General features: G+C 52.2%; 2 protein-coding genes across 2 annotated transcripts; both read right to left on the reverse strand.

The window, feature by feature from the left end:
- Positions 1-2,600: 2,600 nt before the first annotated feature.
- Positions 2,601-7,861, reverse strand: CLDN15 (claudin 15). The gene is made up of 5 exons (XM_082671414.1): positions 7,099-7,861; positions 4,202-4,366; positions 3,114-3,195; positions 2,907-3,023; positions 2,601-2,825 (listed from the first exon to the last, which is right to left on the reverse strand). The coding sequence occupies exons 1-5, from the start codon at positions 7,313-7,315 to the stop codon at positions 2,699-2,701; spliced, it is 708 nt and encodes a 235-aa protein (XP_082527540.1). The 5' UTR covers positions 7,316-7,861; the 3' UTR covers positions 2,601-2,698.
- Positions 7,862-9,366: 1,505 nt separating this feature from the next.
- On the reverse strand, positions 9,367-13,063 carry FIS1 (fission, mitochondrial 1). The gene is made up of 5 exons (XM_082671517.1): positions 12,922-13,063; positions 11,937-12,069; positions 10,509-10,585; positions 10,016-10,121; positions 9,367-9,680 (listed from the first exon to the last, which is right to left on the reverse strand). Exons 1-5 carry the CDS (start codon positions 12,964-12,966, stop codon positions 9,583-9,585), a joined length of 459 nt encoding a protein of 152 aa, XP_082527643.1. The 5' UTR covers positions 12,967-13,063; the 3' UTR covers positions 9,367-9,582.
- Positions 13,064-22,277: the final 9,214 nt, after the last annotated feature.

Genomic DNA, 22,277 nt, shown 5'->3' on the forward strand with positions numbered 1-22,277 from the left:
CACTGAGTCAGCACAATCTCTTTGGTTTGTTTCCTAAATTTACTGACTTTGTTTCCTATTTTGTTGCTATAAAAAGAATCACAGAGGTTCTGCTTGCTGTAAGATTTGTCTACTCAGTGACACACTCAGTCTTCCCCCACTGACCTTGATAGGACAGAGCCAGACCCCAGGGGCTCCTGATGCTCTGATGCTGATTGGGTCCCCAAGTCATTCATTGAACTTCTCTAGGAAAGATCTCCAGAACCCCATTTGAAACCTTAACTCCTCAAGGGAAACCTTGAGCAATTTTTGCCAGCTCCTGTGTACTAGTGGAGACTTGGTCCCCACCTTGGGAAACACCTTGGTCTTTGGGGAATCTACACTATGCCAAAGCTTCTAGAGGCTAGAAGCTTCTAGATCCAGTGTCATGTGGTAGGGCAGCACAGACCCTTCCTGGGCCCGCAGGGGCAGAAGAGGTTAATGCTAGGATCTGGAAGGCTGAAGACTGGGGCGCTCCCACCTAAAGACCTCAATGAGCTTTAAATTTAATTGACAAGGATTAGGGACTTCCCTGGTGGTGCGGTGGTTAAGACTCTGCACTCCCAACGCAGGGGGCCTGGGTTCAGTCCCTGGTTAGGGAACTAGATCCCACATGCATGCCACAACTAGGAGTTTGCATGCCACAACTAAGGAGCCCATGTGCCACAACTAAGGAACCCATGTGCTGCAACTAAGGAGCCCATGAGCTGCAACTAAGGAGCCCACTTGCCGCAACTAAGACCTGGCACAACTAACTAACTAACTAAAATATTATTAATAATAATAATTGACATGGATTAGTTTGGAGAGCCAGGGATTCTGGGAAACAGGCCATTTGGGTCTTCAGTCTCAGACCTTGGGCCCACTACTTACTAATTACTGTACTACCAATTATTACTAGCTTGGACAGGTCACTTTGCCTCTTTGACTCTGTTACAGCCACCTCCCAGAAATTGTGAGGATTAAATGAGACCGTACCAAGCCCAGTGCCTGGCGTCTGGTAAGTACTCAGCTGTTGACATCATTGCCCAAGACCTAAAGCAGTTTGTTGCTGAGTTTCTCATAGCTAGTTCCTCAAAAACTGGAAGATTCCTGGAGTAGCCTTAGCACCTTGCCTATTACATGGTAACTAGCTGTCTGCATTTCTGTTTGCTCCCAGCCTGTGAGTTCTCTGAGGGCAGGGCCCCGGTCTTGCTGCTGTAGCTTCTAGCAAAGAAGAAAATAGTGTTGAAAACGGTACATGTGTCTATGAGTCTGTTTCTGTTTTATAGATAGTTCATTTGTGCCTTATTTTATTGTTTTTTTTTTGTTTGTTTTTTGTGGTTTTTTTTCGGTACGCGGGCCTCTCACTGTTGTGGCCTCTCCCGTTGCGGAGCACAGGCTCCGGACGCACAGGCTCAGCGGCCATGGCTCACGGGCCCAGCCGCTCCACGGCATGTGGGATCTTCCCAGACCGGGGCAGGAACCCATGTCTCCTGCATCGGCAGGCGGACTCTCAACCACTGCGCCACCAGGGAAGCCCTGGAAGTTATTATTTTTTTAAATAAATTTATTTATTTATTTATTTTTGGCTGAGTTGGGTCTTTGTTGCTGGGCACGGGCTTTCTCTAGTTGCGGCGAGCGGGGGCTACTCTTCATTGTGGTGCGCGGGCTTCTCATTGCGGTGGCTTCTCTTGTTGTGAAGCACGGGCTCTAGGCACGCGGGCTTCAGTAGTTGTGGCTCGTGGGCTGTAGAGCGCAGGCTTAGTAGTTGTGGCGCACAGGCTTAGCTGCTCCGCGGCATGTGGGATCTTCCCGGACCGTGGCTTGAACCCGTATCCCCTGCATTAGCAGGCGGATTCTTAACTGCGTCACCAGGGAAGTCCCTCTGGAAGTTATTGAACCGTCCTCAGAAAACTGTACTTGCACCAGGCCTGGTTGATTTGACACAGTTTCAAAGGGCTTGTCAGTTTCTGATATCCACTCTCAGGCCCAGGTAAAGAAACTCTGCTCTAGACCAACTGTCTCCTTGTACAGCTGTGAGAAAGGTCTGGCCAGAGGGTATCTCTGCTATTCCGGTTCCTAGAGCTGGATATTCCTTATCTGCTCCTTGATGGCCCTTATCGGTAGTTGTGACAGTGCCACAGTCTAGAAATCACCTGTCACTCCTCGCCTCTTCTGCTGGATGGGACAGTCCAAAGGCGATGGAGAGGAGAACAGGTGACAGCCTGGGGTCCAGGAACTGAGGCGGCACCCAGGGTCCCTTGCTGGGCCAGCTGCCTCATGACACCTTCAACCCCTGAACAGTTCGCAATACAAATTTATTTATGCAAGTATTTATACAGACCACAAACACTCGGGGACGCCTCCGCCCCCTTAACGGCCCAGAACCCAGACTCAGAAGGTTAAGAGGGGTCCAGCCTCAGGGGCCAGAGGTGAGTTCTGAGGAAGCTTGTTCTTGGCCTGAGAGGATCCAGGGGGCCAGACGAAAGAGGCGTCACCAGGGCGGAGCTCCAACAGGGAAGGCGGAGCCTGAGGTCAGAGCTGGGCGCGGCTTCCGGGCACGGGGCGGAGCCTGAAGCGTGGCTTGGCCCTGAGCTTGTTACCGCGAGCAGGGTCCTGCGCCTGCAGCCCCGGGTTTACGGGGACCCCTCTCCACTGGGGGCAGTGGGAAGGGAATGGGGTCCACAGGCCAGGCCACCTACACGTAAGCGTTTTTCCCGTACTTGCCAAAGCTGCTGTCGCCTTCTTCATCCGAGGCCGAGGTGGGCAGGCGGGCAGCGAGGCTTTTGGCGGGCATTGCCGGGGCCTTGTACGGAAGCCGGATGCTGGCAGGGGAGAGAACCCGGGTCAGAGGGAGATGCAGCCCTCGCCCCGCGCCCCGCCCCTCGCGGCACGCCCTCCCTTACCTGGCGCCTTGGTCCTGGTTCCGAGAGCCGCAGCAGTTGGAGAAGAGGCAGATGCCACCCAGGATGGCGAGCAGGGAGGCGCTCCAGCCCAGGTAGAGGGCGGGGCCCAGCTCGTACCTGGGGACAAGGACGATGAGCAGGTGGTGCTAGCTCAGGGTGGGGCAGAGGCCCACCCACTACCCCCGTGGGTGGGGCTCCCACACTCACTTGGTTCCGGGGTACAAGGGGTCGAAAAAGTCCCGGGTGATGTGGAAGGCGTACCAGGAGATGGTCACAATCCCACAGACACCTGGGGGAGAGAGAGGAGAACCGCACTAGGCCCTGTGGAGGAAGGGCGGCCCGGAGAGCAGGACGTGGGCTTCAAGTCCAAGAGCAAGTTTCACTGGATCCCTTTCGTTTCCCCTCTCCAGCTCATGACTCTTCCGTTTCCTATGTTTCCTACGTCAACTGCAGGCTGCTCGATCCAGCCCCCAGGACCCTACCGCAGCCCACCTCTCCTGTGGTCTCCACTCTGCTCCTCAGCCCCTCTTCCCCCTGTTTATCCCCGATCTGCCCTGGCATTCCTACCTCTAGCGCCTGGACCACAGTTTCCTCGCTGGGAATCTGCTCATCCAAGTCCTCCCCATCCTCAAAAGCCCAAGCAGTCTTCCCCATCAGCCCTGCCTGCCCTGACCCCCCTTTCCTTGGCCTCCTAGAGCCCTCAGCGCTGTGCCAGGTCTTCACCGCTCGGTGCATGAAGGCCTGAAGCCAGCCGGGCCCCCGGACAATAGGTCCAGCCTGGCCGCCCCCTGGGGCTTGTCTTCCAGCAAGCCACCTGGCCTTTCTGAGCCTGTTTCCACATCTGGAGAACAGGACAAGACCTGCCCTGCCTCACAGGCTTGTTGTGAGCTGATGTGTGCAGAAATGTTTTGCAAATTGAAAAGGGATGGTGACTCACATGGTACTGTTATTGTGTACAGCGTGTGTGTGTGTGTGTGTGTGTGTGTGTGTGTGTGCGCGCGCGCACGCATGTCCTAACTCTGGTCTTCCCATCCAGGCTGTAAGCTCTGGAGGGCAGAAACTCTCACCTTTGGAGTCCCTCCCACTGCCTGGCTCCTAGTGCGGGCTCAAGAAACATTGCTGATGGACTGATTTGTAACCAAGGGATCTGGTGAGTATGGGTGAGAGTGGGGTGAGCTGGGAGAGAGGGCAGGTGTCAATGCAAAGGGGAAGGTGAGGCAACCCTGCAGTCTGGGCCACGGGCCACCCCACCCCCACCACGGCACAGCGTCCCCCCATCACTTGCCCCCAATTACCAGCCAGTATGTTTAGGGCCCCTGCGGTGGCCGCCAGCTTGGTTTTCCTGGAGGGCTCCAGATCCCCAATGTTCGTGCAGCGCAGCCCCACCATGCCTAGGAAGAGGCCCAGGAAGCCCAGGAAGATGGCGGTGATCATGAGCGCGCGGCAGGCCTGGATGTACCCTAGGGAGGTGGGACACAGCCATGGGTCCCGGAGCCGGCCCCTTCCCCTCCATCTGCTCTCCCGGCTACGACAGGCAGCCCCTTATACAATCTGCTCAGGCCTCAGTCCCTAAAAGCCCTCAAGTCCTCTCCCTGTCCTTCAGGCCCCATGCAGACTAAGGGGTCAGGCCGAGGGGTCACACGCCCCTCCATCCCAGGAGCTCACCTCAGTGCCAACGAGGCTCAGCGCCGCCTGACCCTCCCGCCTGCGCAGGCGCACTTCGCCTCTACCTCCATTACAGGGCTTCTCCTTGGCGCCACTGACGCTTTGGCCGGATAATGCTTTGTTCTGGGGGCATTCTCTGCATTGTAGGACGTTTAGCAGCATCCTTGGCCTCTGCCCACTAGGCACCAGTAGCAATCCCCCCAAACAGGACAATCAAAATGTTTAGACATCGTCAAAAAATCACCCCTGGTTGAGAACCGCCGTGCTCTGCTGGGTATTACAGACACTGCACCCAAGCACCCCCTCCCTCTCCCCACATCTACCAGGTCCCATTTAGTGCCCAGCGCAGTGCCCGACATCCTGAACTGAGCCTCTTCCTGGAGTGACCGATAGGGGGCAGCAGTGACCTATGGGTCACTGGGTAAAGGGCAGTTTCTTATCTGGAACGTGGGATACCTGGGCCTAGGACCAATCCAGGTCAGTCTAGCGCACATGCTTTCAGTGCCTGTTTCCCCTTTCTCAAACTCCAAGAAAAAGGCTGCTCCCTTTCTGGCCCCCGCTTCCTCCTTCTCTGTCTTTGATAGTTGCCAAGCACTCCCAAGAACCTTGCACCCCTTTACCGGGTGGGGCAGTGCCACCTGTGTTGAAGGGGAAAGGCTGGGTCCCTGCCAGGAGGATGTGAAGCGGCCCAGAGTTGGGGAGCAGGGAAGAGCGACAGAGTTCTCTGGGAGCATTTTCTTATTCCCAGCCGCTCCTTCCGGAGTTCCCACCTTCTCCCCATCCATCCAGCCAGCCATCCCCACCTGGGGCAGACCAGCTCCGGATCCTCAGGTAGCTCTCGTAGACAAAGAGAGATTATTGAAGGGCCCATAAGAGCATGGGCTGGGTGGCTGCGAGGTGAATAATTGATAGGAACCTTCCCAGGACCAGAACCAGCCTGGGAAGGAAGTATCAGCGGGCTCGTGATACACACGAGTCTGGATTCCAGCCCCCCTACCACCTGTGTGGCTCTGGGCAGGACACCTTGCAGTCTTCCAGCTTCTGGAAGATGAGGTTACTAACACTGCCAACAGCGGGGCTGTTATCAGCACTGAAATGGCGCATGTGAAGCGTGCGGCACAATGCCTGGAACCTCAGCCTGGGCAGCTGCGCTCTCTGCCCTCCCGCTCAGCACACCCTCGCACCCCTGTCTTTCATTGTCTTTCGTGCACACTCACGAGAGGTTTCAAGCAGCAGCCCAAGTTGGGGCCCCTCCTTACACCATGGTGTGGTTGAGGGGTAAGTCAGGGGGTGGCCAGGGCTGCTGAGTGGCTGCCGCCAATGTTTGTTCTGGCCACCCAGCGTTCTGGGTGTCTGGCCCAGACTGTACTCAACTTTTACAGAGGGCTTTTTTCGGGGGGGGGGGGCGGGCATCCTGGATGGGATGAGAGCATGAAGCCCCTGTAGATGCCTCAGGAGATTCTGGTAATAGTGGGGGCACGAGAGACCCACCTGGACTCCCTAACGGCTCAGAGCACCTTTGACATACACGGGGGCGATTTCGTGGCATGCTGACCTCGGCTCTTTCCCCTACCACCTGGCCCCTGCAGCAGGGGGCCTGGAAAAGCATGACGCCTCGTGAGCACCCAGTGAGGGCACGGGAGCTGCACTGCACAGGGCTTCTTGTCATCCCCTCTTGGCCTGGCGAGGGGCCGACTGAAGGACTCCTGGGGGACAATGCGGGTGCTACTCATAGGTGAGCAGGGAGCAGGACGATGCTTCAGCCACCACGGAGGAACTTTCTGGGCCAAAAGAGCTGTAGGCTCCAGCCCGCCAAGAAGCTCAAAAAAGTACGTTGACCCAAGAACCCCAAGCACATACACACACACACCCCTGCTTACAGTGGACACTGAGATGTGCAAGAGGACTCCCTTTAAAACAGTCCTTTAGAACTCACCATGGAGGTGAGACCAATGCTCCAGTGGAAGCCTGGCGAAGCTACGGAGACTTTTAAGTATCTCACCCCCCAAGAATCCAAGATGAAGTTTCCTCTTCACCCCACTAGCCCCAGCACTCCCACCCTGAAACTGAAATGCTGAATTTGATGGAGCGAATATAGATGCTCACATCACATTAACATTTTGCGCATTTTATCGCATATAATCCTCACGACCACCCGGTGAACCAGTGCCATTATGACCGTAATCTTACAGATGGGTCAAATGCAGCTCATTTTGTCACCTGCCCGGGGCACAGAGCTAGTCAAAGGCAGGTGCTGAAGCCGGCACTCTGGCCCCAGTGCCTGCACTTGTAGCCACAAAGACAGGGTCAAGTCAGAGCAGGGGGCCACGTGTGGTGAGGCCTCCACCGCAGTTCCAGAGGGCTGCCCCCGGCACTCCCGGCTTCAGGAACTCAGGTCTCCCAGCTGGATTGGGCCTCCCGTATCTGTATGGCGCCCAAGGTCAGACCGCAGGCAGCACCCACCCTTGCCGGGGTCTCTCCAACCTCCCGCCTCCCTCTGCTCCCCTCAGCTCTCCCCACCCCGTACCAGAGAGGGCCAGCATGGACGGAAACTCCCAGCAGTTGTAGACTCCAAGGGAGTCGGTGGCACAGCTGTACCAGAGGTTCTCGAAGATGGTGCTGGTGGTGATGACGTTCCCGTGCACGGTGGACACTCGCCAGCTGCTGTGTGTCAGGGTCACCCCTAGCATCAGCAGCCCCAGGGCTGCGATGAAGAAGCCGAAGATCTCCACAGCCACCGACATGGTGGGACACAGGCCCCGGGGGGAGCCTGGGGCCCCAGAGAAGGGGAGGGGCTGAGCCCCAGGGGAACTTGAAGGGGCTTTGGCTAAGGACGGCGGTTAAGGCAGGCTGGGAAGAGAGAGGGAGGCAGCCTGCAGCCTCTGCCTCTTCCTTGGCCCAGGTCTGTCTCTGGTTGGTCTCTTCCCTCTCTCTGGGTCTCTCCGCTTCCCTGCAGGTCGGTCAGAGGAGTGAGACAAGAGTGCACGGCAGCTGTTGAAGAGGAGATGGACGGAATAAACGAAACGGGCCAAAAGTCCACCCCTCCCCCACGTCTCTGGGCTGCCCTGGGCTCCCCGCCCCACGAGGGTGTGGGGAGAGGACTTACCGGGGAGGGACTAACGGATGCCGCCAAGGAAGGGTTCCCACGGGAGGCACTGGGAGCCGAGGGGAAGCATCCGCCTCTGACTCAGCTTTAATCGGGGGCCAGAGAATGGAGTAAGAGGGACAAGAGACAGAGACGGAGACTGACCACAGGCAGGTCCCCTGCACCTTTCAGTGGGGAAGGGCCAAGGGAGCGGAGCCACCCTCTCTGAATGTTGGTGAGAACAATTCAGGAAACTCAAAGAGCTAGGGCTTGAGGCGTTGAGTCTCCAAGGAAGATGAGGGTCGAAAAGGGGATGGGGAATCTGGGAGAAACCCATGGCTCTGGAATCCAACCAACCTGGATTCAAACCAGGTCCATCATTTACCAAAGGGATGTGGGCATGAAGTTTGAGCCCCTTGAGCTTGTTTCCGATTCTGTGAACTAGAACTACTACTTCTCACTTCACAAGAATCGTGACTACAGATCAAAGCTCCCCGCAAGTATGAATCGCTCGATACTCGACACTTGGTGAATGCCCTGGGTCTGGGCGCCCAAGGGCCAGGGTGAGGCCAAAGGAGGTTGCTTTCCCCCAAACTTCAACTTCCTGAACTTGAAGTTCCCCCCTTGTCGGGATGATCTTTGACTCTCGGCAAGAAGCTTGATCTTGCTAAGGGGCCTAAATCACAAGCCCGGGACGTGATCCTCTGATAAACTAAAAAGCAAAGAGTTATCAGAACTGTCACCAGCTCTATTAATTATGAGAGATTAGAAACCTCTGGGTCCCCACCCCAAACCGAGGCTGAGCACCTGGCCCGGCACAGACGGTCTCAGTTCCTGCCCCAAGGCCACGGCTGGGGCAGCTCTGGTTCTCTTCTGGCAAGTGAGGCTGGGGCTCAGTCCAAGGGGCCCGTCCTACACCCAGGCGGTCACATGGGCATCACTGCGCTGAGGTGTAGTCCCCCATCCCCTCCTCCCCGTGTCAGGCTCCTCTGTGCTCCCCCGGGCGCCTCCGCCCCAATCCCCCCCAAGCTGGGCTGAGGAACGAGAAGTACGCAGTGAAGCAATGCAGTGAGGCAAGGCAGGCCCGTGCTGAGCCTGGCACCGGCCGGGTGTTGGGCAAAGCAGGCTGTGTGGGGACTGGGTCCCGACCTTCCTTCTGCAACTGGGATGTCCTGGGTTCCTGACCTCTCCCAAGACCTCTGCCGACTCCACGCCAAATGCCCATTTCCTTCCCCCAACCAGTGGCCCCTCTCCTCTAAGGAGTGGGATCGGGGGGGAGGAAGGGGAGGGCGCAGGAAGACAAAGGGAGGGAAGGGTGGAGGTTTTGGAGGAAACTGAGTGGGGGCCCCCCTGGTGTGGAAAACTCCACACGCTGAGAGGCAGCTGAGTGGGTCAGAGGAGATGGTGTCCCTTCAGCTCTGCCCTTTCCGCCTCTGGTCACTGCTTTTTCTCAGGATTCTACATCCGGGCAAAGGGCACGCCCCTATGCTGCCTGCCACTGCTCAAGGACGTGGCTGGGCTGGGCTGGGCTGGGCGGGGTGGGGGGGGCGGAGAGGAAGCGTGTAGGGGCTGGGCAGCTCAGCGGACAAAGGAGAACCCCACACCAGCCTGGGGGGCAGGAGTAGGAGGGCACAGAGAGGGAAGGCCCATGCATGACCCCCACCCCTGGGCCCAACAGAACCTGCCCCTTCCTCAACACAGACACAGAGGTTCCCAAGCCAAAGCCCAATTTTATTTACACTCATCCCAAAACACATGATTTGGGGCTAGGGGACAGGTCCCAGGGGAGAGGAGGTTGAAGGTCACAGAGGACAGTGACAGGTGCAGAAGAAGAAAGGGATGGTGAGGATGGGTGGGCCTCTCTTCCAGTGTCCTCCATGGGCTCCACGTGTCTGTCCCCAGGCAGAGGCAGAGACGCCGTCTCGTTCAGGATTTGGACTTGGATACAGCAAGTCCGATGAGTCCAGCCAGTCCCGCCACGCCCAGAGCCATGCCTCCAACAATGGCCATGCCCACTAGACCATCTGGGGAGAGGAAAAGGGAGACCGTCACGAGTCCAAAAACCTAGTCCCCGCAGGGACCTCGGCCACCATCTTGCTGCCCGCCGCTCCTCAACAGAGGATGTGCCTCTGTATCTGGAGTCATGGGGTGAGGGACCCCTGAGGGATGGAGAAAGAAGGGGGTTTGGAGAGGAACTGCTTGGAAGGCACCATCTGAAGAGAGACCAGAGGGCCCAGGCACGAGGGAAGGAGGAGGACTTAACAGTTGAGAGGCACCTGGGGATGCTGGGGGCCAGGGAGACACGAGGGTGGGGAGTGGACAGAGACGGAGGGAGAAGGGCAGAGAGGACGGCCTTCACCTTTCTTCATGGCCTTGTCGATGAGCTGTTCCAGTTCCTTGGCCTGGTTGTTCTGCGGCTCTGTCTGCAGCAGCCCTCGCACATACTTTAGGGCTTTTTCATATTCCTACACTCAGGGAGAATGACACACCCCCCTCAGAATTCTATCCCTCCTCCTACCCATCAGAAGGGCCTTCCCTCCGCTGGCCCCAGGGCTCTTCCCTCTACCTCCACCCCCTCCCTCCCTCCAGCCCCACCCAGTGGAGTAGAGTCCACAAACCACCCCAACTGTGTGGGGTTGATAAGCCAAGGGAGATAACAGCCCAAGGCTTGGGGCTGCACCCCACTGCTGACGTCACACTGCTCCCCACACCCTCGGCATCGGATCCTCTGTCTCTCACCTTCCCTCAGCATCCTGCTATCACCCTGCACCTCTGTGACGTGGGAGAGAGAGACGAGAGGGAGCTCGGCCACCCAGGCGGGGTGGAAGGGCTGAAGGAGCTCTCCGCCTTACCTTGAGCCGGTAGTTGCCCACAGCCAGGTAGAAGACATAATCCCGCTGCTCCTCTTTGCTCCCTTTGGGCAGCAGCTCTAGGGAGGGGGGGAGGGAAGAGGGTAAAAACCCCTTCTCTCCCTTCCTAGTGCCTGTGTCCCAGAGACCCCCTCCACTCCCTGAATACCTATAAGATCCTGGGAGAAAGTCACTGTCCTGAGCCTCCATTTCGGCTCCGGTCACTCCGGGCTTCCCAGCCAGAGCTCTGGGGCAGCATGAACCCCAGCTGCCCCAATGCCCCAGTATCCACACCCCGGTATCAACACTACAGTCAACTTTGGTTCATCCAAGTGAACTGAAAGGAAATCAAGGCACCAGAGAAGCCAAAAGGCATCTCTACTCAGCTGTGGCATCTGCTGTGTATTTTAACTGCAGCAGCTTGCTGACAGAATTGTGTTCAAAATCAGTTTGCGCTCCTTCCCCCTTTAAAAAAACAGCTCCAAACTCACCTTCAGTCACCCCTCCCTGAAAGACCCCACCTGACTCTTAGTTCAGTGACTTCCCAGAGGCTCATGTGTTCAGTTGTACTCTGCATTAGAATTTGCTGCTAAGTGGTTTTGCAGGTGTTTACACATCTTCCCAAGTGTCTGTACTGTCTCCTCAACTAGACTGGCAATGTTTAGAGACCAATTCTACAGCTGTGCCCTGCTGTAGAGGAAACCTGAGAAATAGACAAATGGAGGCGGAGATGATTTGCATTAAGGAAGAGTCTTACTTTTATGGATTTGCAACAGGCATCCTTGGCTAGTACAGTGCTTGCTTATACACCATTACTTGACCAAGAGAAAGGGGGTACAGAGAAATTTAAAGGTCAAGTATTGTGGCCTCTGAAAAATGGTGACCCATCCAAAACCAGCAGCAAATAGGATTCTGATCATAAAAGCACCATGTGCTCACAGGTTTTGGGAACCGTCTTCTGTACTTCTTCCACACCCACCCCCCCCCAAAAGGTTTTCAACAAAAGCTGCTAAATAAGCAACACGGTGGGGGTGGGGGGCAAAGAGCATGGGACTGGGACACACAAGCAGGAGCTTCTAGTCCCAATTCAGCCATAAATCAACCAGCTGTGTGACCCGAGACAAGTCACTTTCCTTACGTCTAGACTACCAGATCACCAAAGTCCAGTGGGGACTGACATGCTATGACTCTGTCTGGCAAAACCATCATCGATGAGCTGGCAAGCCAAAAGTACAGTGGAAGTCAGGCTAAGTATAGCCCTTATTTTACAGTGCGTTTACTGGTAAATAACTGTGAGGTGACTGCACTGTGAGGTCCCATGCTGAAAAAGGATCCCCGAACTTGAGATGGAGGGAGTGAGCCAGGCCAACAGTGGTTGAGGACGATGGCAGTTGGGAAGGGGAGAGCTGGGGAGCCAGCCTAGCACCTCACCCTCCAGCAGAGCAAGGCCTTTACGGATGTCATCGTTGTATTTGCTTCGCACCAGGCACCAGGCATATTCAAACTGCGTGCTCTTGGACACTGAGCCTGCTGCCTTCTCAGACTGAAATTTCTTTTCAAACTTCTGCCATAGGAGAGGAGAGGAGTCATTTAGAGGTGAAGGGAGCAAGCCACACTGTAGCAGGACCTGGGTGTCCCTTTCCCCGTTACTCTGCATCTTCCCCTCTGCCACATTTCCCTTGCGGGTCTTGGGGTCTGGTACCCCAGGTTCTGCCATCTCCATCTCTGGGACCCAGGCATTCTGGTTCTTAGTGGCGGGCTGTCTTGGCCCCCTTCTGCTTCCCTCCCCCTAGTGGTACCGACTGGAGATGCCACCTGCTGGCGGCTCCAGGCACCGCTCCCGGAGCAGCTGACCCCGAAAGGCTGAACAGTAAACACGCTGTCAGAACTGCTCAACAACAGCCCACGCAGTCCCTCGTCGGAGACTGCTTCTCCCATCCCCACCCTGCCGATCTGGACCCTTTCTTATCTGAAAAACGGGAATAAAAATAGTGCCTACCTCCTACCAGAGCTACAAAGATTGAGATCTCCCCTGAAAGGTCATTAGCACCGTACCGGACTGTGACTAATATATGCAAGTTTAAGGTGGTCATTGTGTTCCCCCTGCCACTTTAGGAGCACTGAAAATCGGGTGCCCGCACCCTGACCTCCTAGCTCCTGCATGCACTCAGCACCCGTCAAACTCCAGGCCCCCAGGCTGAGGCGTGGTGGCGCAGGAAACTACATCTCCCATTAGCCTTCGGGGCAAACTGGAACCTCTGGGCAGGAGCCGGACGCTGCAGGGGCTGCCGGGAGCCGTAGTTCGACTTCCCTAGGCAAAGCTGATGCTGGGAAGAGGGTTTGGCCCCTACCCGGGCTCTCCTCAGGGCCCGCCCTTCCGAATCTTCCTTTTCCCTCCCTTAGGGCCGGGCCTCACCAGTAGGTCCTCCACAGACACCAACTCGTTCAGCACGGCCTCCATGGCCGCCGGCCCCGCAATGCTCACAACTCAGACGCTACTGTGCCACCGTCTCCATGGCCCACTGACCGGGGCGGAGAGTTACTTCCGGCGCCCGGCGGAAGCGGGATCGCCCTCCGCTGCGCAGAGCCAATCGCTTCACGTAGCCGCCGCGAGCCCGCCCCCACCCCGTCCCCCGCGCCGCCGCCGCGGGGCAGCGGGGATCACTGATGCGCATGCTCCAACAGGTCCTTCTCGTTCGCCCACGGCTCGCAGGCCGCACCCGGTGCCAGACCTGTCTTCAAGCCCGTCTTCCCGGGTACCCTGCGTGTGCCTCCGTGTACGGAGGCTGCCTCACTAAACTCTGAGACTATGTCTTGGTGGTTAGCCCCCAGACTGAAAACAGCGAAAAGAGAAGGTGGGGAACTGGGCATGAATCCCATAATTTTAGGAACCAGTATAACCCTCCCTCGCTCCCCCCCGCCCCAGTTCTCCCCTCCCAGATATCTAGGACCCTAGAGGCTACGTGATTTTTCAGTGCCTGCAAGAAAATCATAACTAGTACCAGGGTTTCCAGGGCCCCGGCTGACTCTTATAATGCAAGAGGAAAGAGAACAGATATGTTAACTATACACCCAGGACTGGAATACATAATAATGGGGGATGCTATCAATGGGAATTTAAAGAAAAGCGGTTGCCACTGCTTGCAGAGAGGGTCCAGTCTTCTAAATATTATTTAATAAAGCATCCTCTGGGTGTACCCAAGGGGGAAAGGCCTGCCCTGTGGGGTCATGGACGATAAGGAGCTTGGCAGTGAGAAGCAACAAAGCATGGAAAGGGGAAATGCTGCACGCCACTCTGGCATCTGTGTTCTGTACAGTGATGGGACTGGGTAGGTAGTGATTTTCAAATTTCTTTTTACCTTGACCCACAGTGCTCCAGTACACATGTGAATGTAAGTTCCATGAGAGCAGAGACTGTATCTTGTTTATCTGCATCTCCAGCTCCGAGCACAAGGTAAATGTTCCAGAAATATTCGTTGAATAAACAGGAAGTAAAGCCGACAGTAGTAATGACGGCAGGGCAAGTGCAGGGGATTGTCATCCAAACACCTTTCACATTTGCAAGACCCCTTGATTTTTTTTTTTCTTTCCTCATAATAGCCTTGTGAGTTAAGTTGGCAAGTTATTCTTCTCTATTTGGCTTGGACAGTTGAAATTATTGTGATATGAGCTCAGTAAACTTCGAGAGAAACCTCAGTTTAGGGAACTGACTCCATAAGAGTCAAGGAGAAAAATTCACATTCATTCAAAGATGTATTGAGCTGCTACTTTTGGCTGGGCTTTGAGATAAGCAGAGAGGGTAAAAAGATGTACAGAATACGAAGCAGATGGGTGAAAACAGGACCGAGCACAAAGGGCAGCTACTAGCAAGGCAGAGAATATAAGAAAGCCAAAAGGGCATTATTTCTATCAGGATGTTACTTCCTTCGGGTGGCCTGCTGCCCCTTATCCATGTTTGTATCTGTTGCAGTTCTTGGCACAGGCCTGGCACGTGGCAAAAGCTCCATCAGGGTTTGTTAAATGTATATTTGTGGGGGAAAAGGAATGCCTTACTCACATGGCTCAGTTCTGTGCCAGTGAAGACATCCTAAGTCTGAGTTTGTGTTTCTCTGGTCTAGTTAGCATAGCCATCCACCCTGGATCACAGGGATAAGAAATAGTGCCTGTTAATTTTACATCCAAATTATGTTTCTCCATCTTCTTCAAGCAGCATCCAAATGCGAACCATTGTCATCTCTGCCTTGGGAGACACTGACAGTCAGCTCACTGGTCCCCTGCATTCATTCTTGCCCCGTTACTGTCAGTTTACCACCCAGCAGTCAGAGGGACCTTATAAAAACACAATTCTCAATTTATCTGGAACCCTTTAATGCCTTCTCATTGTCCTTAGAATAAAGGCCAAAATCTTGTAGCGAAGCCTAGAAGGTCCTCTCAAGTCTGCTCTGTGCTTACCTCTCTGCCTCATCTCTCCATCACTGCCTCTCCCTGTTAGGCCTTCTTTCAGTTCTGAAACCCCCAGTGGCCACAGGCCCTCTGCACATGCAGTCCCCTCTATCTGGAACATCTTTCCCCTCTCCCTTTGTTTATATGGCTCATTCATTCATCCATTCATTCATGACTTAATTCATTCAACAAATACTCATTGAGCACCTGCTATGTGCCGGGCACTGTTTAAGTGCTAGGAATCAGTGCCGAATAAAGTTCTTGTTCTCATGGAACTTGCATTTTAGTGGGGAAAACAGAAAAAATACTTGAACAAGTAAATACCTAAAAACACAATAATGGCAGGAGTTGAAAATGCTCTGAAAACAAATAAAGCAGGGGAAAGGGATTGTGAAAGAAGAGGATACTATTGGAGGAGAGCTCAAAGAAGCCCACCCTGGAGAGGTGACACCTGGGCAGAGAACTGAAGGGCGTGAATGAGCCATGCAGGTAAATGGCAGAAGAGCATTCCAAGCAGACAAATAGGCAGGTGCAAAAGCCTTAAGGAAGGAACGCACACGGGTTGTTGAGAAAATGAGGGCAGAGAGGTAGCCAGGGGCAGATCATGTAAGGCCTTGTAGACTCTGGGAAGGAATCTGGATTTAATTTGATGAGTGATGGGAAAACACTGGAGGGTTTTGGGCAACACAGTGAAATGATCCATCATAAAGGGATCCCTCTGGTGGCTGCTGTGGTGGCCCAGGCAAGAGGCAGTGGTGACCTGGTCTACCGCCGCAGCAGTGGGGGAGAAGGGGTTCAGGGTATATGGTCAGAAGGGAGAGTCAGCAGGCTCTGCTGATGGATCGGATGTGTGAGAGGGAGGTAGGGTGACAGATAGGTTTGTGCCCTGAGTGACCTGGTGAGCTCCTACTGACCCTCAGTTCTAAGCGCTAAGGCTCTTCCTTAGGGAAGGCCTTCCCTGGCATCCAGACTAGGTGAGATCTCCTGTAGAGACGCAGAGCATTACCAGTCCTACATTTCCAGAATATAAAACGATAACCCGCTCCTTCCTTTCTTAGTTTGCCCTGCGTTTTTGTGAGCCACACAAGTATTGGTCTGGGTGTGGTAATAACATCTGCCAGGAGCCAGAGACTTTATTCTGCTCTCGTCTCTTCTTTTCCCCATAAAGGAATGCTCACACATGACCTGTGGTCCAAAACCATACCAGGAAGGTATGAGTCCATTTGATCCATAAGGAAACAGAGGCTCAAAAAGCTTAAGTCATCTGCCCAAGGTCACAGAGCTAGAAGTGGAGGAGCTGGGATTCAAACCCGAGTCCTGCTTCAGCTTCCGCGATGAAGAGTCAGTTAACGAATAAATAGAAAGAAAGGATATGACAAGTGTGTAAGTACTCTCTAGTTTTTCATCTTTAAAAAATGTAGGTGTAAATTTGTAATTTTTTGGTTTTGCATGGTAGAGGACTTCCCTTAAGCAGTAGATGAATGAGGAAGGAAAAATTCAGATTAATTCGAAACAGGCAAAACAATCCTGACAAACCATTTTTTTAGTAAAATACGGTAGTAAAATTGACAACAAAACCCCCCAAACCACCACCAGTGCTGCTGGGATTGTTGTAAAACTGGTTTCTGCCTCTTGGCAAGCGGCCTGTATTTTTAGTTCACACTATGTGTTAGTTTCTAATTATTGTGTGATGAGCTGATAAATGCCACCCTCCTGTACTAGACTGGAAGCGACAGGAGGGCAGGGTCTGTCTATCTTGCTCATCTTATGCTCCTGGAGCTCAATGCCTAGCGCCAGTAGATACTCAATTTGTAACTGTTGCATAAATGGATATTGTTGTTGCCATGATTAACTTTTTGGAAGAGAATCAGGCAATATATAGTAAGAGCTATAAGATAAAATATTATTTAACTAGTAATCTACTCCTGTGAGGAAAAAATATTCAACAAAAGCCAAAAAAAAAGAAGAAAGAAAGAAAGAAAAGACATGAAGATATTCATTCCTTAAAGAAGATGTGGTACATATATACAACGGAATATTACTCAGCCATAAAAAGGAACGAAATTGGGTCATTTGTAGTGACGTGGATGGACCTGGAGACTGTCATATAGAGTGAAGTAAGTCAGAAAGAGAAAAATATCGTATATTAACGCATATCTGTGGAATCTAGAAAAATGGGACAGATGAACTGGTTTGCAAGGCAGAAATAGAGACACAGATGTAGAGAACAAATGTATGGACACCAAGGGGGGAAAGCGGCGGGGGGATGGGGGTGGTGGTGTGATGAATTGGGAGATTGGGATTGACATGTATACACTAATATGTGTAAAATAGGTAACTAATAAGAACCTGCTGGGCTTCCCTGGTGGCGCAGTGGTTGAGAGTCCACCTGCCGATGCAGGGGACACGGGTTCGTGCCCTGGTCCGGGAGGATCCCACATGCCGTGGAGCGGCTGGGCCCGTGAGCCATGGCCGCTGAGCCTGCGCGTCCAGAGCCTGTGCTCCGCAACGGGAGAGACCACAGCAGTGAGAGGCCCGCGTACTGCAAAAAAAAAAAAAAAAAAAAAAAAAAAAAGCCTGCTGTATAAAAAAGTAAAATTCAAAAAAAAAAGATGAATACCTCTGATCTAGGAATTCCACTGCCAGCTATTCATCAGTGAGAAACTTGCACAGGGGTAAAAAACCCTCAAACTGCAAACAACCCAAATACCTTTTATATGAATTTAAGAATGAATACTTTATGGTATATACACATAGAAATGAATATAGAACATTGAAAATGAAGTACAGACACATTTATCAACATGGTAAATCTAAAAAAATGTAATGCTGAATAAAGAAAATTTATTGAAAAAAAGATAATTCATTCCTGCATATCTGCGAAGGTAAACAAACAAAAAATGCACCAAGGAATGGTTTTATTAAATGATGGCGCACCAATATTACGTTACATCAATATAATAATAAACAGCCTTAAAGTCATAGTCATCTGGATTCTAGGTCTGTGGCCGATAATACTCAATACAAAACAAAGTATGTACTTCTCAAATTCAGTCCTGTGAGTGGGCAGAAAAGAAACGGACATTTTTTGTTGGTGGAACTAAAACCTAGAAGTGGTACTTGGTGGCAGATTCCCTCCCTTGACTACACCAGAAATTGGAGCTTGTTCTGGACTTCTGCCTTACAGCATCTTGTCAGTGGTCAGCCCAGGAGAAGTTCTCAGCAAACACCCACTAAACAGGGTTCCACTACTTGTGTTCTTCCAATCTTCAGTGATCTGTCTCTTCTACTTCCCACTTTCATCTACTATCTAATTAGTTAGAAAGTCCTATCAACCGCAAATTGATTTATTCATCCATCCAACCAACATTTGTTAAGGGTCTATTGTGTACCAGGCACCCTTCTAAGTGCTGGGTAAGAGAAATGAACTAAACAGACATATTCCTTCCCCCATGTAAGTTACATCTTAGTGGAAGAGAAAAGACAGCTAACGAATAAATACATAGGCAGAGGTGATCTCTGCCTCCGTTCTGTCGCCATTCTCTAACAGCCTAAACGTGTTTTCCTCCTCCAACCCAGCCTGGCTGCCAGCTGCATTTTAAAGTGCAAATCAGACTTATCGTCTCCTGATTAAAATACCGTCTAGACTACTCAGGACATTGTTTAAATTTCTTATGCATACGAAGCCCTTCAGGATCGCCTCAGCTTACCTCTCCAGCTTCATCTCCAGGCACCCACGCACCCTGCACACGAAGAGTTTTCGTGGGACGGCCACCTTTCTTCCACCCGAAATGTTCTCCAACCGGAGATCTCCATCCACCAAACACCTGAGCCCCTACGTGGCCCGCAACTAGCAGCCGGGCTCAGGGCCGTTACCCTCCGGGACATCTTTCTTCTATCCGGCCCCCGCGCCTCCAGCCCCTAGGAGGTACAGCATTTATCACCGAGTCCTACAATCCTTTATGTGGACAGGGGCCGTGTCTTGTTCATCTCTCTGCCAAAGGGCAGACACCCAAGAATCGTTCGTGGGGTGAATGAAAGAGTAACGGCAGGCGTTCTAAAAAAGACGCTAAGAACCTCGGAGACGTTTGCACTTCCGGGTGGCGGTTCGGTCGGCACCCGAAGATGGGAGAAGTGGGTACAGGCACCTCCTCAGGGGCTGCTCTAGGAGAAGTGCTCGGTGATCCGGAGGATCCGGGGAGCCCCGAGGGGGAAGGGCGCGGCGTCTGCCTCTGCGCAGTAGTCGCCCTCCGTAGGGAGGCGGAGCCGAGAGAAGCCTGGGGCGGGGCGCGGGAGGGGCGGGGCGCGGGAGGGGCGGGGCGCGGGAGGGGCGGGGCGCGGGAGGGGCGGGGCGCGGGAGGGGCGGGGCGCGGGAGGGGCGGGGCGCGGGAGGGGCGGGGCGCGGGAGGGGCGGGGCGCGGCGCGACTGAGAGGTGGAGGCGGCGGTGCCGAGGCCTGGGAGCCTCGAACCTCATAACTCGCCCTTGTGCCCCGGGCTGAATGAAGTCCTGCTTTCTAACCCATGCCCCAGCGAGGCCCACTGTAAATTAAAATTTACCTGTTGCCTCCTTTAGAGGCTGTCTTGGCTCGAAAGTATGTGATGAGTGCACACAACGTGCCCATGAATCACCTGGGATCTTGTTAAAAGTGCAGAGTCAGATTCAGGAGGTTTAGGGTAAGGCCCAAGATGTTGGGTTTCTAATAAGCTCCCGGAGGACGTTGCTGTGGATTCTCCAACACACTTTGAGGAGCAAGGGTGTGAAACAGTGGGTTTTTTTGGTTTTTTGGGTTTTTTTGGCTGCATTGGGTCTTCGTTGCTGCGCGCGGGCTTTCTCTAGTTGCTGCGAGCGGGGGCTACTCTTCCTTGCGGTGCGTGGGCTTCTCATTGCGGTGGCTTCTCGTTGCAGAACACGGGGCTCTAGGTGCATGGGCTTCAGTAGTTGTGGTGCGGGAGCTCAGTAGTTGTGGCTCACGGGCTTTAGAGCGCAGGCTCAGTAATTGTGGCTCACGGGCTTAGTTGCTCCTTGGCACGTGGGATTCTCCCCGACCAGGGATCGAACCCATGTCCCCTGAATTGGCAGGCACATTCTTAACCTCTGTGCCACCAGGGAAGTCCCGAAACAGTGGTTCTTAAATTCGGTCCCCCAGATTAGCAGCATGGGCATCACCTGAGAATTGTTTAGAAATGTGAATTATCGAGCCCGGCTCCACACCTGCGGAATTAGGATACCTGGGGATGGAGCCCAGCAGTCGGTATTTTTACAAATGCTGTAGGTGGTTCTGATGCACGCTGGAGTTTGAGAACCACTGGACAGCGGAAGAGTCAAATTGAGCCTCATTTCTCTATAGACTTGTGACTGTGATCAATTTGCCTTATCTAGTTAAGCTTCAGTTTCATCAGCTGAAAAATCAGGATGAAAATACGAATGCCTTCCTAGTGAATCTGTTATGAGGAGGGAACATGAGATAATGATTGTAAAACACTTGGCACACATAATAAACATTTTATAATAGTTATCAGAGCCTAGAGAGCTTAGAATAATTTCACTAGTGTGACAGGGGCAGAAAAAGACTTTAAAAGAAATGAGGAATGGGGGGAGGTGTGGTAAGCATATGGAGAAATGACTTTACTCTTTCAGGCCACTGAAGTGGAAAAGACAGGGCTGCAGTGGTAGTTACCACAGCAATGTTACCTCTCAGCCATGGTGATTATCCATAAAGCCATTCATTTAGACAATGAATAATTTCATTTAATTTATTTGGAGTGCCTCTTCCAAATGAGTGAGTTTCAGAGGGCAATAACAGACAAAGTTCCCCCCCCCCCAACAAACAACAGATGTACCTTAAACTATTTAGGTGTGATTTTCCTACTTGTCTGTTCTGGGAATGACATCGCCTTTGCTGTTTACCACTTTGGTCTTAGGATTTGGAAAAGGGAAGGAGGCAAAAATCAGAAAGAGGCAAGAGAAATTTCTGGATCAGTGAGTTTTTAATTCAGCAATGAATTCCAGCTGCCAGAAGAAGAAGTAGAATATCTAGTTGGAGGGAAACCTTCCCAACACATTTTACATTTCATCAGCACATTTTATCAGCATTACCCTGATACCAAAACCAGCCAAGGACACCACAAAAAAAGAAAACTACAGGCCAATATCCTTGATGAACATAGATTCTAAAATCCTCAACAAAATATTAGTAAACTGAAGCCAGCAATACATTAAAAGGATCATAGACCGTGATCAAGAGGGATTTATTCCAGGGATGCACAGACGGTTCAACATCCAGAAATCAATCAACAAGATACATCACGTTAACAAAATGAAGGATAAAAATCATATCATCATCTCAATAGATGCATAGAAAGCATTTGACAAAGTTCAACACCCATTTATCATAAAACTCTAACAGAGTATTGAGGGAACATACCTCAACATAAGAAAGCCTGTATATATGAAAAACCCACAGCTAAAATCATACTCAAAGGTGAAAAGCTGAAAGCTTGTTTTCTTTTTCTTTTTTTAAAGTGAATGGTTTTTATTATTTTTAAAAATATATTAATTTAATTTATTTATTTGGTTGTGCCAGGTCTTAGTTGCAGCTCGCGGGCTCCTTAGTTGTGGCATGCAAACTCTTAATTGTGGCAGTGGGATCTAGTTCCCTGACCAGGGATCGAACTCAGGCCCCCTGCTTTGGGAGCACAGAGTCTTAACCACTGTGCCACCAGGGAAGTCCCTGAAAGCTTGTTTTCTAAGATCAGGAATAAGACAAGGCCACTTTGGCCACTTTTATTCAATGGTATGGAGATTCCTCAAAAAATTAGGAATAGAAGTACCATGTGACCCTTCTATCTCCACTTCTGGGTATTTATCTGAAGAACACAAAAACGCTAATTCAAAATGCTATCTGCACCTCTGTGTTCATTGCAGCAGTATTTACAATAGCCAAGATATGGGGGAATGGATAAAGAAGATGTGATACATACACAATGGAATACTACCAGCTGTAAAAAAAAGAATGAAATCCTGCCATTTTCGGCAACATAGATGGACATTGAAGGCATGCTAAGTGAAATAAGTCAGTCATATATAAAAAGAAAGATACACTGTCCACATATTCTCATCAGTAGGACCCTTTATGGTCATCTGAAGGCTTTACTTTGTCTATTTCCAGGCTCACAACTGCTGAACTGCCTTTTTCTGTATAGTTTGCCAGGATTATCTGAACAGCAGGGAGTGTAACAAATTGGCACATTATAGGAGTGAAAACGTTTTATACATTTAAATCATTAAACCCTTATCTCTGTTCTCTTGATCTTGACCAACAACATGC

The sequence above is a fragment of the Grampus griseus genome (genome assembly GCF_964374135.1).
Source record: "Grampus griseus genome assembly, chromosome: 14".
NCBI lineage: Eukaryota > Metazoa > Chordata > Mammalia > Artiodactyla > Delphinidae > Grampus > Grampus griseus.